General features: G+C 41.1%; 1 protein-coding gene across 1 annotated transcript; it reads right to left on the bottom strand.

The window, feature by feature from the left end:
* Nucleotides 1-339: 339 nt before the first annotated feature.
* ZNF502 (zinc finger protein 502) lies at nucleotides 340-12,917 on the bottom strand. Its single transcript, XM_045991207.1, has 2 exons — nucleotides 12,856-12,917; nucleotides 340-3,560 (listed from the first exon to the last, which is right to left on the bottom strand). Exon 2 carries the CDS (start codon nucleotides 3,553-3,555, stop codon nucleotides 1,987-1,989), a length of 1,569 nt encoding a protein of 522 aa, XP_045847163.1. The 5' UTR covers nucleotides 3,556-3,560; nucleotides 12,856-12,917; the 3' UTR covers nucleotides 340-1,986.
* Nucleotides 12,918-14,275: the final 1,358 nt, after the last annotated feature.

The raw sequence follows: 14,275 nt of genomic DNA, 5'->3' as shown, positions 1-14,275 counted from the left end.
CTTCACGCTCTGAGGGAAAGAGTGCTGCTTCTGCCATGTTCCTATTAAGGGTAATTAATAGCTCAAACCACTGCTTACAAGATAGCTGTTCTGGAAAAAAAAAATTAATGCTGAGTTCTAAATAACCAACCATTCCAGAATCAACTGACTTTGTTTTTTTAACAGTCATTATTTTAGGGGCGCCTGGGTGGCTCAGTGAATTAAGCCGCTGCCTTCGGCTCAGGTCATGATCTCAGGGTCCTGGGATCGAGCCCTGCATCGGGCTCTCTGCTCTGCAGGGAGACTGCTTCCTCCTCTCTCTCTGCCTGCCTCTCTGCCTACTTGTGATCTCTCTCTCTGTCAAGTAAATAAATAAAATCTTTAAAAAAAAAAAAAAAACAAAAAAAAACAGTCATTATTTTAAAAACGATATAAGCTTCAGGGCATAGAAACTATTCCAAATAGCAGTGAAAGGTAATCCTCACCTAATCTCTCAGAGCTCAAACTTTGGGTAGCAGTAAAGAACATGAAAGGGAGTAAGAAAATAAAGGGAGAAACCATGCCCTTTTTCTTAAAAGAATAAAATACCATCACAGTGGCAAACTGTACTATCTCAATACTCAGGGACTTGAAAAAGAGGTAGGATACTTTACAAATTTATTCCATGAAAGTCTTTCCCTAGATACTCCTAACCTGCAAGGAAGGGTAAATTTCCAAATTTATTCCATGAAACTCTTTCCCTAGATACTCCTAACCTGCAAGGAAGGGTAAATATCCAAGTAAATATGCAAGGGTAAAAAAACTAAATTAAGATAGTTCCAATAAAAAGAGAAATATCTGAAATCTAAAAAATCTGTTTATAGCCTCCAATGGCATAATTACATGAAACCTAGACCTCCCTGCTACAATGACCAACACTCTCCTAGGGACTAGTCCAGCAGCCCCAACTCTGGCCAACCTAAAAGGCTGACTGCTCTCTTCACTAATGGTTTCTCCTCCCTAAACATCAATTAACAGTTGTTTGGACATAGTTAACCCTGGTGGGTCTCTCTCCCCTGGACCCTACAAACCAGTGGCCCAGGCAAACTTATGAGACAGGTGTACACCTTAGTCCAGGGCTGGGATATGTAGGTAACCTGCTCACAGACTTCCTGCGCTGAGCCTCGGCACCAGCAGTCTAGCGCAAACCATTTTCCTCATGGGTGAGTGTTCCCAGCACAAACCATTTTCCTCATGGGTGAGTGTTCCTCAGGACAAAGGTCGGCCCTTCCTCTTCCTGGCCCTCTGAGCAGATCTGACTCTCTTCCCACAAACTGGCATCATTTAAGGTTAAGTTTCTCTTGACCTCCTACTTCCTTTTTGGCCCCAAATTGCCTTCCAGCTTGAAAGGATCAGGAAAGATCTCGCTTACCCTGATAAAAGCCTTCTTCACGAACTATCTGTAGACATCAGCCCAGTTCTTGCCATATATTCCCTTATTTGTTGAATGAATGAGTAAGGATTCTTCGTTCTCCCTTATTTCCAATGCCCCTTCATGAGACCGCTTCTAACAGATGGCAGGTTCTCAGATATCAGAAGGCTACTTAGCAATACCTCAGAATTGCTTCCACATGCACACTGAATATTTGGAAAAGCACCTCAGCCTACTGGCCAGAGAACACAGGTTACAAGCTGGGAAGGTGGGGCAGGAATGCAGAAAGGGAAACACAGGTGCTAACTTAACAAATGGCCCCTAAAGTCATGAGAGTCACAAGGGGAAGGAGGAGTGGTAGGTAGGCAGGATTTATCCGAAAAGCAAGAACTTCCTTTCTACCCTATATTCCCAGATGCCCAGCTGGAGTAGGCTCTGCATTCTCCAAGCTCCTACCTCCGTAAGTGGAAATACTTCCGAATGTAATAGTCAGTGTTCCTTCATCCTTCCCTCCAGGAACTCTGCTTGCCCCACTGCCCACAGCCAGATTCCCAGCCACTCTTTCTAGAGAAGCTATCACAACCTGAATGCCAGGGTTATTCACCATTGTGAAGTTTCTGGTGTCTGAAAAGGACTGAACTATGTCTGAAGAATTTTCCACATTCAATGCATTCATAAGGCTTCTCACCAGTATGAATCCTGTAATGTTCACTAAGGTGTGCATACTTGCGGAAAGTTTTCTCACATTCACTACATTTATAGAGCTTCTCACCAGTGTGAGTTCTGTGATGTTCAGTAAGAGATGAGCTATGAGCAAAGGCCTTCCCACATTCTTTACATTTGTAGGGTTTCTCTCCAGTATGAATTCTCATATGCTGAGTGAGGCAGGTATTCTGATTAAAGCCCTTCCCACATTCATTGCATTTATAGGGTTTCTCTCCAGTGTGACTTCTCTGATGCCGAATAAGGCAAATGCTCTGAATGAAGGCTTTACCACATTCACTGCATTTGTAGGGTCTCTCCCCTGTATGAATTCTCTGATGCTTAGTGAGTGGGGTACTCTGAGTAAAAGCTTTGCCACATTCCTTACATTTATAGGGTTTTTCTCCAGTATGAATTCTCTGGTGTTTAATAAGGGATGGGCTCTGACAAAAGGCTTTGCCACACTCCTTACATTTATAGGGTTTCTCTCCAGTATGAATTCTCTGATGCTGAGAGAGGTTTGCCTTTGTTTGGAAAGTTTTCCCACATTCATCACATTTATGGGGTTTTTCCCCAGTGTGAATTCTCTGATGTTGTGTGAGATTTGAATATTTGCGAAAAGAAGAGCCACATTCATTGCATAAATAAGGTTTCTCACCAGTGTGAATCCTCTGATGATGAATGAGGTGTGTGTTCTGATTGAATGCCTTCCCACATCTATTACATTTGTAAGGTTTCTCTCCAGTGTGAATTCTCTGATGTTCAGCGAGATGTGAATGATTGCGGAAGGAATTCCCACATTCGTTACATTTGTAAGGTTTCTCTCCAGTATGGATTCTCTGATGCTGAGTAAGAAATGATCGACATCGAAATGTTTTCCCACACTGCTCACATCCATATGGTTTTACGCCGGTGTGAATTCTTTGATGCTGAACGAGGAAGGAACTGCGACTAAAGGCTTTCCCACATTCCTCACAGGCATAGGGTCTCTCTCCAGTATGAGTCCTCTGATGCTGGGTAAGGGATGAGCTCTGAGTAAAAGTTTTTCCACATTCATTACATTCCCAAGACTTTTTCTGAGTAGAGAGAACTGGGCATTTACTTTGGTCTGAACTCTCATCAGTGTGTATACTACTTGTCTCCCACTGATGTAGGCTCTCTTCTGTAGAAACCCTGAGATGTGTAACAAAGCTGGAGGTCAAGAGCAAGCTTCTCTCAAAATCATATTCTTGACTAATTGTTTCAGGAGATGCTTCCTTGTGGATAAGAGTTATTTCCCCAAAATCTCCTTCCTGGAAAAGGCATGGTCCAGGAACCTCTCCAGAAGGGTTTTCCTTTATGCTTTTGCATGTGTATTTTTTTTCAAATACAGAACCCTGGTTTGCATCCTTTGGTAATCGCTTTGCTACTACCCCTGGTGAATCAGTTTCAGAGACATCCTCCTCTGGAACAGACTTTTCCATCAAACCTGAAAGAAAACATCAGAGTGAGTATTTCTTACGCAGGACAGAATGGAAGCCCCTGAGGTTACAGGGGCCTAACTCTAACATATCTCAATACTGGCATATAAACAAGGCCCAATAAAAGCAAGTAGAGCACATAACTCAATTACAAGTACTAGAAGATATCTGTATCAGAGTGGAGTTCACCATTAATAAGGAACCCCATGGAATGGGCACCTACAGAAATTTAGGAAGCCACAGAACCAGAGACAATACAAATAAAGGGAAAATAACAAACAACAGAAAGCTAGGATTAGGTCAAAAGAAGAAACATGGATGGTTTGTATTCAGAGTGGACAGTGGGAGAATAAATGTAAAACCAAATGCTGGAAATGAGACAAAATGAATACTGGGGGAAAGTTGGCCCCTGGAGATGCTCACCCACATCTGCCCTCCAACATCCCTAAAAGGAGGATAATTTCATTCCCTGAGTTTCAATCAGTTTCTCTTGTAAAATTTCCAAAGCCCTGCTATTTCTCCCACTGGTTTTTACTCACTCACTCACCTGGACAAACCTATCTTCCAAGTGCTCTCTCTTCAGCTCCTTGCATATTTAACATCCACACACCTTCTCTTTGTTTTGACTGGCAAACACTTCAGAGTTGGAAAACTGGGAGCCCTGCTCATAGGGGGAAAAAAAGGTGGGGAAGGGGATATCACTGTCCCAGTAAACAGGAAAAGGACAAAGAATTGTTGCCTAGGGATACTATCTAAAAATTCACACAAAATCTGTTCAGATAGCCGTGTGACCGCATGGTTGACTTCTAGCCTTCTGGCTTCACAAATTCCATTTGTCAGCGGTGTAAAAAATGATTGCCAGAGTGATATATCAGCAAACACTCAAGTGCTGGATGGATAAATCAGAATGCTATTTATAATGATAAAGCTATCTATCAAGTATTCATGTCTTTATACAACAATCAATATGAAAGGCCAATGAACATAATCAAAAGTTGCAATGGTAGGGACGTAAGGGTGGCTCAGTTGGTTAAGCATCTGCCCCTTAGTTTCGGCTCAGGTCATGATCCTTGGGTCCTGGGATCAAGCCCTGCATCAGGCTCCCTGCTCAGCACGGAGTCTGCTTCTCTCTCTCTCTCTCTGCCCCTCCCCTGTTTTTACTCTCTCTCAAATAAACAAAATCTTAAAAAAAAAAAAAAAGAAAGAAAGAAAGAAATTGCATGGGGAGGTGGACTCATAGCAAGGCTAATGCAATAAGTTTGATCCACCCTTCTTCTCTATCTGCCAAGTTAGGGAACACTATTTGTACAACTTAGAGATACACTGACTGCCCATTCTTCTAGATGTCAGATCAACTAAACAGTTTTTCTTCAGGCACAGCTCAACATTAAGAGTGCAGGCTGCAGTTTAAAAAAGAAAAAAGAGGTGCCCGAGTGGCTCAGGCAGTTAAGTATCTGACTCCTGATCTCAGCTCAGGTCTTGATCTCAGGGTCATGAGTTCAAGCCCCACACTGGGCTCCATGCTAGGTGTGGAATCTACTTAAAAAACAAAACAAAAAACACTTATACTGTGAAATAATTTTTGACTTATAAGAAAGTTACAAAAAATAGTAGAGTTTCTGAAGTTTGGAATGTTAAATCACAACTGTTCATCCAAAAATGTCTCTCCATATAACCCTGAATTGAGAAGCAGAATCAGCAGCATTATTTCAAGGAAAAAGGAAGACAGAAAGATGATTTTACCATAATCAAGAGCTCAGAAGGCAATTAGAATGGCATGAGTCTGCTAAAGTACATACGTAATAAGGCTGGTACTATGGGCTTCTCATCAAAGTCTGCGCCTCTGTGTTGAGTTTTAAAGGTTTAGGAGGATCCTATCTGGGAGGCTCCCGGGTGGCTCAGTGGGTTAAGCATCCAACTCGATTTCAATTCAGATCATGATCTCAGGGTTGTGGGATGGAGTCCCACATCCAGCCCAAAGTGGAGGCTGCTTAAGATCCTCTGTCTCTGTCTCCCTCTGCCCCTCCCCACCTCTAAGAGTAAAAAGAACCTACCACACAATCCTACAGAAAACCATTTAGTAGAGTAGGGTTTCAGTATAATCAGAGTTAGCAGACAAAGTCAGACACGCCCCCACCTGCCTAGAACTTCTATTACAGTTGGACATTAAAGTGTAGTTACAATTATGGAAATTATAAAAGTAGAAATATGGGATGCGGGAATGTAGAGAAAATGGGACCTAATGTAGTCTCAGCAAGAAATCCTTCCTGAAAAAAAAAGGTAAATAGGAAACAGGTGAAGATAGAAAAGAATAGACCAGAGATATGAAACAATATACAAAAGGAAACAAGCTCAGTACTTTGGAAAAATGAAAAAGATCCAGTTAGACAAAGTATTAAGCACCAAAAATAAGACATGAAGACTGAAGCAAGCAAAAACCAGATCAAATACAACCTGTAAACTATTCTAAGTGAGTAGAAAGCCACAAAAGGAATATGAAAGGGTTTGGGGGAAAAAGTGACATGAGCGTATCTGCTGTTAACAAAAAAACACATCCTTCTGCCCATAGCAAAGAGGGAAACTGTGTATGAATGGTGGAATGTGGGGAGGCAAGGTGAAGGCTGGAAGTCCCCGCTGGGAAGTTGTTTCAGCAGTCCAGTAAGTAGATTAGACCAACTAAGAGACAAAATCCACAGGATTGGATGAATACTGGGTAGAGGTATGAGGGAGTGGGAGAAGTCAAGATAATTTGCTGGTTTGGGGCTTGAGTGATGACAGCAACCTTTAGAGAGAATGGGAACACTGGTTTAGGGAGAAAGAAGATACATTTAGTTTTCAAATATCCAAAGAGAAAGTAGGCATACATATCTGGAATAGAGGAGAGAGGTGTCATGAAGAAAGTAACTACCATTCTGGAAGTAACAGATAAAAACATCAAAGGAGTGTGGCTAGGAAAACCTCAACTTTACATATTAAAAGGAAATTTAACTCTGGATTTTGATTTTAGAGATTCCTAATCCCCTGAGAGAAATAAATAAAAGAATTTAATATGTGATAAAATTGGCATCCCTAGTCATAAAAAATTAAGTATTTATAAATTATGTTGGAACTGTTGCTTAACTACTTGGAAAAAACACTTAGTGAGATTCCTACCTCACACCACATACCAAAATAAATCTAAACTAGTTAAAGGTTTAAATATAAAAAATGAAATCACAAAATAAAATACTAAGAAATAATTGACTTTAGGGATAGGATAGGCTTTTCTAAGTAACATGCAAAAAAACACAAACCACAAAGGACAAAACTGGATAAATCTGGTCACAGAAAGACAACAATCTCTCTATCCAAAATACAAATAAAATTAAATAACAGACAATCTAGGGAAAGTATTTTTGATTTATACATCAAGGAGTAAGTAGATGCACCTAATGGATAAAAGACTTCTTATTAAAGAGTAAGGAAAGGGGCGCCTGGGTGGCTTAATCAGTTAACCGTCTGTCTTTGGCTCAGGTCGTGATGCCAGAGTCCTGGGATGGAGCCCCATGTCAGGCTCCCTGCTCAGTGGAGAGTCTGCTTCTCCCTCTTTCTCTGCCTGTAGCTCCACCTGATTGTGTAGTCACTCACTCTCTCTCTCAAATAAATAAATAAGATCTTTGAAAAATAAAATGAAGAGTAAGGAAAAAAGAAAAACTCATAAAACAATGAGATATACAACGCATACAGCAAAATTACAAAAGGCCAATAAACATCAAAACAAAGTTCCATCTTGGTGGTAATCAAAGAAATGGAAACCAAAAGAATAAAGAATCTATTTTTATATCAAATTAGAAATTTTCTTTTTAAGTGTTAAAAGTCAACACTGACAAAGGTATGGGGAAAGAGGGCTTCCCATACACAAGCAGTGGGAATGTAAACTAGTATAATCCTTCCAGAGATAACTTGGCAATGTACATCAGGTTTTAAAATTGTAGGTTGAGTTGCAGTTGGAATCCTGGGATCATCATTTTGTAAGTACAGGAACTCAGAAAAGAATACTAAGTATATACAACACCTACAGTGTATCTCAGAAGATTCTCAAAATCATCAGGATGCCTATAAAATGTCTATATTCTTTGATCTAGTAATTCTACTATTAGAACTTTTTCATAAAGAAGCAACTTCCCAGGGTATCTGGGTGGCTCAGTTAAGTGTCTGACTTTTGAACTCAGCTTGAATCTTGATCTCAAGGCCCTGAGTACAAACCGCAGACTGGACTCCATGCTGAATGTGGAGCCTACTTTAAAAAAAAGAAAGAAAGAAAGAAAAAGAAAAAGTAATTTCCCACAGAAGAAAAAAGCTGAATTCCTTTGTTACCTGTAAAAAAATTACCCTGCAATGTTGCTGGAAAACAGAATCTTCCTACCAGTGGACACTGAGGCTTAGGAAATTATGGTACTGACTCTTGGTGGAAATTACACAGACATTAAGATAACTAAAAATGAAAATGAGATCATTTGGAAAAATACTTATCTCTATGTAAATGAAAAAAATGGAGGACTTCAAGTACATCATATATATGCATGTTAAAACATGCTTTCTTTTTATGCTTTCTTTTTTTTTTTTTAAAGATTTTATTTATTTGACAGACAGAGATCACAGGTAGGCAGAGAGGCAGCCAGAGAGAGAGGAAGGGAAGCAGGCTCCCCGCTGAGCAGAGAGCCCGACATGGGGCTCAATCCCAGGACGCTGGGATCATGACCCGAGCCGAAAACAGAGCTTCAACCCACTGAGCCACCCAGGTGCCCTTATGCTTTCTTTTTTAAAAACCAACTCTAATCTCAAGAATATGTATCAAATTGTTGACCATGACCATCTCTGAAGAAAAGGATTACGGCAAACTTTTATGTTAGGGCCTATCTTTGTGTAATGTTTCAAAGTTTTCCTGTAGGAATAAACAGCTTCTATAATCAGATTTTTTTTTTTAAAAAGTGAAAAAATACAATCAGAGATGAACACAGAAATGTATGTACAAAGATCACACTGTTACTATAATTGTAAAACAACAAGCAAATAAATATTGATAGCACAGCAATATGATAGCTTTTGTAACTATTAAAAATCATGTTTTCAAAAAATATTCATTAGAAAATCAAAAATCAAAAACACAAGAAACAAATGTTGAAGACTATGAAGACAAAGGAACATTTGTGCACTGTTGATGGGAATGCCAATTGATGCAGTCACTGTAGAAAACAGTGTGGAGGTTCCTCAAAATGTTAAAAATAGAACTACCTTACCATCTGATAATCACATTACTGCGTATTTACCCAAAAAATACAAAAACACTAATTCCAAGGGATACATGCACCCCTGTTTACTGCAGCATTATTTACAATAACCGAATTGTGGAAACAGCCTGTGTCCATCAACAGATGAACTGATAAAGCAGATGTGATATACACACACAATGGAATATTACTCGGCCGTAAAAAAAGAATGAAACCTTGCCATTTGCAAAGACATGGATGGACCTAGAAAGGATAATGTTAAGTGAAATAAGTCAGGGAAAGACAAACACCATATGATTTCACTCAGATGTGGGATTTAAGAAATCAATGTGGGATTAAGAAAAAAGGAACAAGCAAAAAAAAAAGAGAGAGAGAGAGAACGCTAAAGCAAGAAACAGATTCTTAACTACAGAGAACTGATGGCTACCAGAGGGGAGGGAATGGGGGGAATGGGTAAACAAGGTGAGGGGAATTAAAGTGTACGCTTGCGATGATCATGGAGTCATGCAGAGAATTGCTGAATCACTATATCGTACACCTGAAACGAATATAATACTGAATGCTAACAATACTGGACTCATAAATAAAAAGGAACAAGTGAAAATTCTGTAAATTTGATTTTGGAAAATTTAAATGCCTGCTTGATTTTGATGTAAATTCTGGTTGAGACTCACTCTCTTGGTCTCCTAGGTATCACGAAGTTAAGGGACTTGTATGTCTTGTTCACAAAACTTCCAATGCTATCAAAATGTCCGGTTCTCAATGCTTACAGAGGAAGACTGATTCTCAATGATTACTGCTCCAGGACGGGATGAGGCTGGAGCAGAGCGGAGGAATCTGGACTCTTCACAAAACTTTTGTGTCTGGGCACTGGAGGACCTTCTAGTCAATGAATCTGCAGAGAAATGAAGCACGTAATTCTCAGGGCTCCTGCCTTAGTTCGTGAATGAAACCAATAATCTAAAGTTCCCAAAGGCACACCTTTTAACTCTGCTACAGTGATGGCTCATGTACATATTAACAGCCCTCAAAAACTTGGACCTCACTGACTAATTGGAACAATCTGTCTTGATATGTAGATGTAAAGGTTGTTAGTATAAGAGCTATACTCTGGAAGAACAGACCTTAAAAAGATCATTTTGGTGAGCTGCACAACTAACCCTCAGCCTTCCAGTGTGAGGCAACAGGATAAATGTATATACTGGGGTCTTTTACATCCTTAATACAAGAGGCAGTTTTGTGGGAGGATTTGCTTCTTTAAACATCCTTTTAGGGGCGCCTGGGTTAAAGCCTCTGCCTTCGGCCTAGGTCATGATCTCAGGGTCCTGGGATCGAGCCCCATATCAGGCTCTCTGCTCAGCAGGGAGCCTGCTCCCCCCCCCCTCTGTCTGCCTCTCTGCTGACTTGTGATTTCTGTCTGTAAATAAATAAATAAAATCTTTTAAAAAATAAAAAATAAGCATCCTTTTAATGAATGAATTACACCTTTTCCTTCTCTTAGAGTTCCTTAGCTTTAAAAAAAAAAATGCTTTCAAAGAATATCAATGAGAAAATACAGGATGTTAAAACAGAATATAAAACACTAAAATAAAAAATATGCATACACACATCAGCACTAAGCAAACATTCAATAAACAGGAACAATTATTAATAGAGGGATATATACAAGACACAAAGAACAGAAGAAATCCACCAAAATGTTAACATATTGATGACTAGAACATTTAATGGGTTACTTTCCTTTGTCCTTTATATTTGTCTATATATTTCACTTTCCCTAAAATAAACACATATTACTTTTATAATTAAAGAAATAAACATGTAAAAAAATGACAGTCCTTGCTCACGGGTTTCAGCAACAAAAAACCAGAAACAAAAGCAAATACAACAAAAAATGCTAGGTCCAATGAATATGGATCTTAATCAAGTAAGATCTTATTCAAGTAAGATTAAAGTGGACTAAAATGGGAGTCAGGAAACTGCTCTGTCATAGCCCATGTGAATGGACCTACATGACTAGCTATCTATCTCAAAAAGCTGACAAATTTTAAAATATCCTAATTGGGGTGGAGAGAGTATCCATGAGTCCTTTCAGCTTTAACATTCCGTTGACTCCTTAACTGATGAGTTAATTCATGTAAAGCATTTATAAAGATATCGCCCCATGGCAGGCATTCCACAGGGGTCAGGCATTATTATGTTTGATACTAAAATCTATGGAGAAGAAAAGACATATTAGTGACAACCCTCTCCTCCAACTGTGGATGATCTGAGCTGTAAGCAGTTTATGTCAAACTGGAAACTTTTTCTGTAATGGGCTAAAAAATAAATAATTTAGGCTTCATAGGCTATATGGTCTCTGTCACAACAATTCAACTTCACCTTTGTAGTCTGAAAACAACTAGACAATACATACACAAATGAACTTGGCTGCGTTTAGTAAGACTTTTTTTTTTTTAAACAAAAACAGGTGACAGACCAAATTTCGCCTGTGGGCCATAGTGTACTGACTCCTAGTCTATAAATTCCCCAGAGAGGAAGGCACAGAGGAAGGTTTTTCCACCAATGCCTAGTGTAGAATATTCTAATTGTCAGTGATTTTAAGATGATAAAAGGATCTGTCCGAACCCAGGTTTAGGAGAGAGATAGGTATTATGGTGAAGGGTAAAAGTTAAAAATGGAGGGGCACCTGGGTGGCTCAGTGGGTTAAAGCCTCTGCCTTCGGCTCAGGTCATGATCCCAGAGTCCTGGGATCGAGCCCCACATCCGGCTCTCTGCTCAGCGGGGAGCCTGCTTCCTCCTCTTTCTCTCTCTGCCTCTCTGCCTATTTGTGATCTCTGTCTGTCAAATAAATAAATAAAATCTTTTTAAAAAAAGTTAAAAATGGAAACTTTTTAATAGCTTAATCCTGTTAAGATTAACAGGGACCTAGCTCTCTCCTCTTGCCTTGTAAACGCCTTCTCCTCCCTGCCACCTCCTTATCTCTCAATAATGAGCTAAAGGATTGTGGACAAGCCAGGTGGAATATTTCACGAATTTGAAAACACAATTCCTTCAATAAGACCAAACTCAAACGTACTCCTCTCTGAAGCCCTTCTTGGGTTTGTCAGTTGGCCAAAAGTACATACTCATCCAGGCTGCAGCAGCGCACTAGATCTCTCTCTTCTGCAGCCTTGGATCACTAAGGGGCCATGCCCCCTTAGACAGTCATCTATTCTCTCCGTACCTCAATATTCTCATTAAAAACTACAGATAATAGTTGTGCAGGTTAAATAGATGAGCCCAACTGCTTCGAACAGTGCTCTTTTGCACTAAGTTTAAATTATCACAAAAATCTTCTTACATACTTATCTATATACGTCCATTGTTAGACTGGAAGGAAGCATCTTCCCACTTGGCAGGTTCCAACGTCACTCATTCTGTAGCCCCGCCCCCGAGCTCTGTGTACTATTTGGCAAGTTACGCACCGTAAAATTCCGTTGCGAAACAATCACGTTTCCATACGTGCTATCCCAGACATGCTGTCAACTGAACCTCGTAAAGAAAGGCAGGCAAGGACTACTAGACAGTCCAACTTTAGAAATGAAGCAACAGCCTCTGTGTCCCCAGGAATTATAACTCAAGAGACTCGAGACTCGCCACCTAGTGCGCTCTACACTACTGCCGGGTCCTAGTACGACGGTCCCTGAAAAAGTTTCTGAGCAGCAGGACTAATGGCGGGGGAGTAGGTGGTATCCAAACCGAGAACTCTGAGCCCCGGGACTTCGTTTCCGAACACGGGTCCTAGCTCTTGCTCATCTATCCCTCACTCAGTCATCACTCATTCGTTCATTCCCGCCACCATCTTCTTAGACGCCAGCTCCGGGACCGGCCCTGTGCGGCAGCCGCTGGGAGTTCTGGGCCGCACGCGCAGACAGCAGTCCGAAAGAGCGCGGGGCCGCGGCAGGCTTCCTACAGAAGCATCCCGCCCGCCGTCCCAGCTGAAGGCGCCTAGAGCCCCTCCTTTCCCCTCCCTGAGGCCCCGCCCGCTCACCGTGAGGTCCGAGGGCTCCCCGCGGGGTGGCGACTACGGTCCCACAGGTGCGCGCAGGCCCAGGGCACGGGCTTACCCTCCCCCCAAGCCGGAAAAGCAGTGGCGCGGCCGGTAGTGCGTCACCAGCGGCTCCTCGCTTCTTGTCTCGCGCATCCTTCCGCCGCTTCTCCAGGAAGCGGGAGGAGAGTCTCGATGGGGTCCTCAAGGACGGTCGATGTGGGGGGGTCACCTGGTTTCCCTCCAAACCCACCCAGCCAAGTGCCTGAGGGCCCATTAAACACTACTTTTGCTCGGAACACGGTGACCACCTCATCCCTCAGGAAAACTGTAGTTGGGGTGGGCGTTAGGGTTGGAGAGACTGCTGATAGGAGTCAGAATCTGCTGTCTCATGGAGGCACTAGTGTATGCCATCTGCTAAAGGATAGCCGCTGATTAAAAAAGAATCTTGAAGGATCCACTATTTAGTGGGAATGATGGGCAAATTCCCGTTCTAGGCCCCCACACACTGACCTCACCCGGCAATATCTCTTATTCTGCTATTACTCACATTCTATCCTAAGTGAATTCCCATTGGTCCCCTGAAATCTCTTGTTTGTTCTTGACACTGGATCTTCTTTCCAGGATTTGCCCTTCTGGAATATTCTCCCTCCCCTCTACCTACTGTCTGCCACGCTGGCCATTCAGGTCATACTGGTTCTTCAAGACCCTAGGCCAATCTTTATTTGGCCTTCATTAGTGTTTACACTCCACTGTCACCCCTACGAGTAATTCCAGCTCTAGCTGGCCTCCTAAACACACACACTTGTCCACTTTCAAACATTATTTGTGAGCTATACCACCCAAGGGTGACTACAAAGGACCCAATTCATCTCTATACAACTCTAAGCAGATACATAGTGTTTAGCAGTGTCTGGCAAAGAAGGTATTCAATAAATATGTGTTGAATCTGTTAATCAAATACAAAAGTAAAGTTCAGATATTTGCATTTTTGAGAAATTGAAAAATGTAAATGTCATTAATTACATCCAGGAAACAAGTTTCTGAACATCCAAAAGGAAGGACCATCTAGCTCACCTCTTTATACATCTGTTGTATCCTTCAGTAGAATATAAGCTCTAGGAAGGTGGGGACCTTCTTTCTCTTATTCACACTGTCTAACCACATCTAGAACAGTGGCTGACATATACTAGGCACTCAGTAGATATGTCATGAATGACTGGCTAAACCACCAAAATGAGAATTCTTCCTTGAGCTGAGGAATTACATTCCCATTACTGATACTGATCCATCTAGAGTTTCATCTCTAAACATAAGTAGGTCACTAAAATCATGAAATTTTGGAGGAATACCAACAATACATGAGAAAGAGTTTCAAATGCATCATTACCAGATTCATAGGAGATATGATAGCTGGTTACAG

Source organism: Meles meles, chromosome 20 (assembly GCF_922984935.1).
Source record: "Meles meles chromosome 20, mMelMel3.1 paternal haplotype, whole genome shotgun sequence".
Lineage (NCBI taxonomy): Eukaryota > Metazoa > Chordata > Mammalia > Carnivora > Mustelidae > Meles > Meles meles.
Note: the sequence above shows the minus strand (reverse complement) of the source record. Positions and strands in the feature narration are given on the sequence as shown.

Bases quoted from the DNA above. Each gene is read 5' to 3' on its own strand.
- ZNF502 (XM_045991207.1), bottom strand. From the start codon at position 3,555: ATGGAAAAGTCTGTTCCAGAGGAGGATGTCTCTGAAACTGATTCACCA.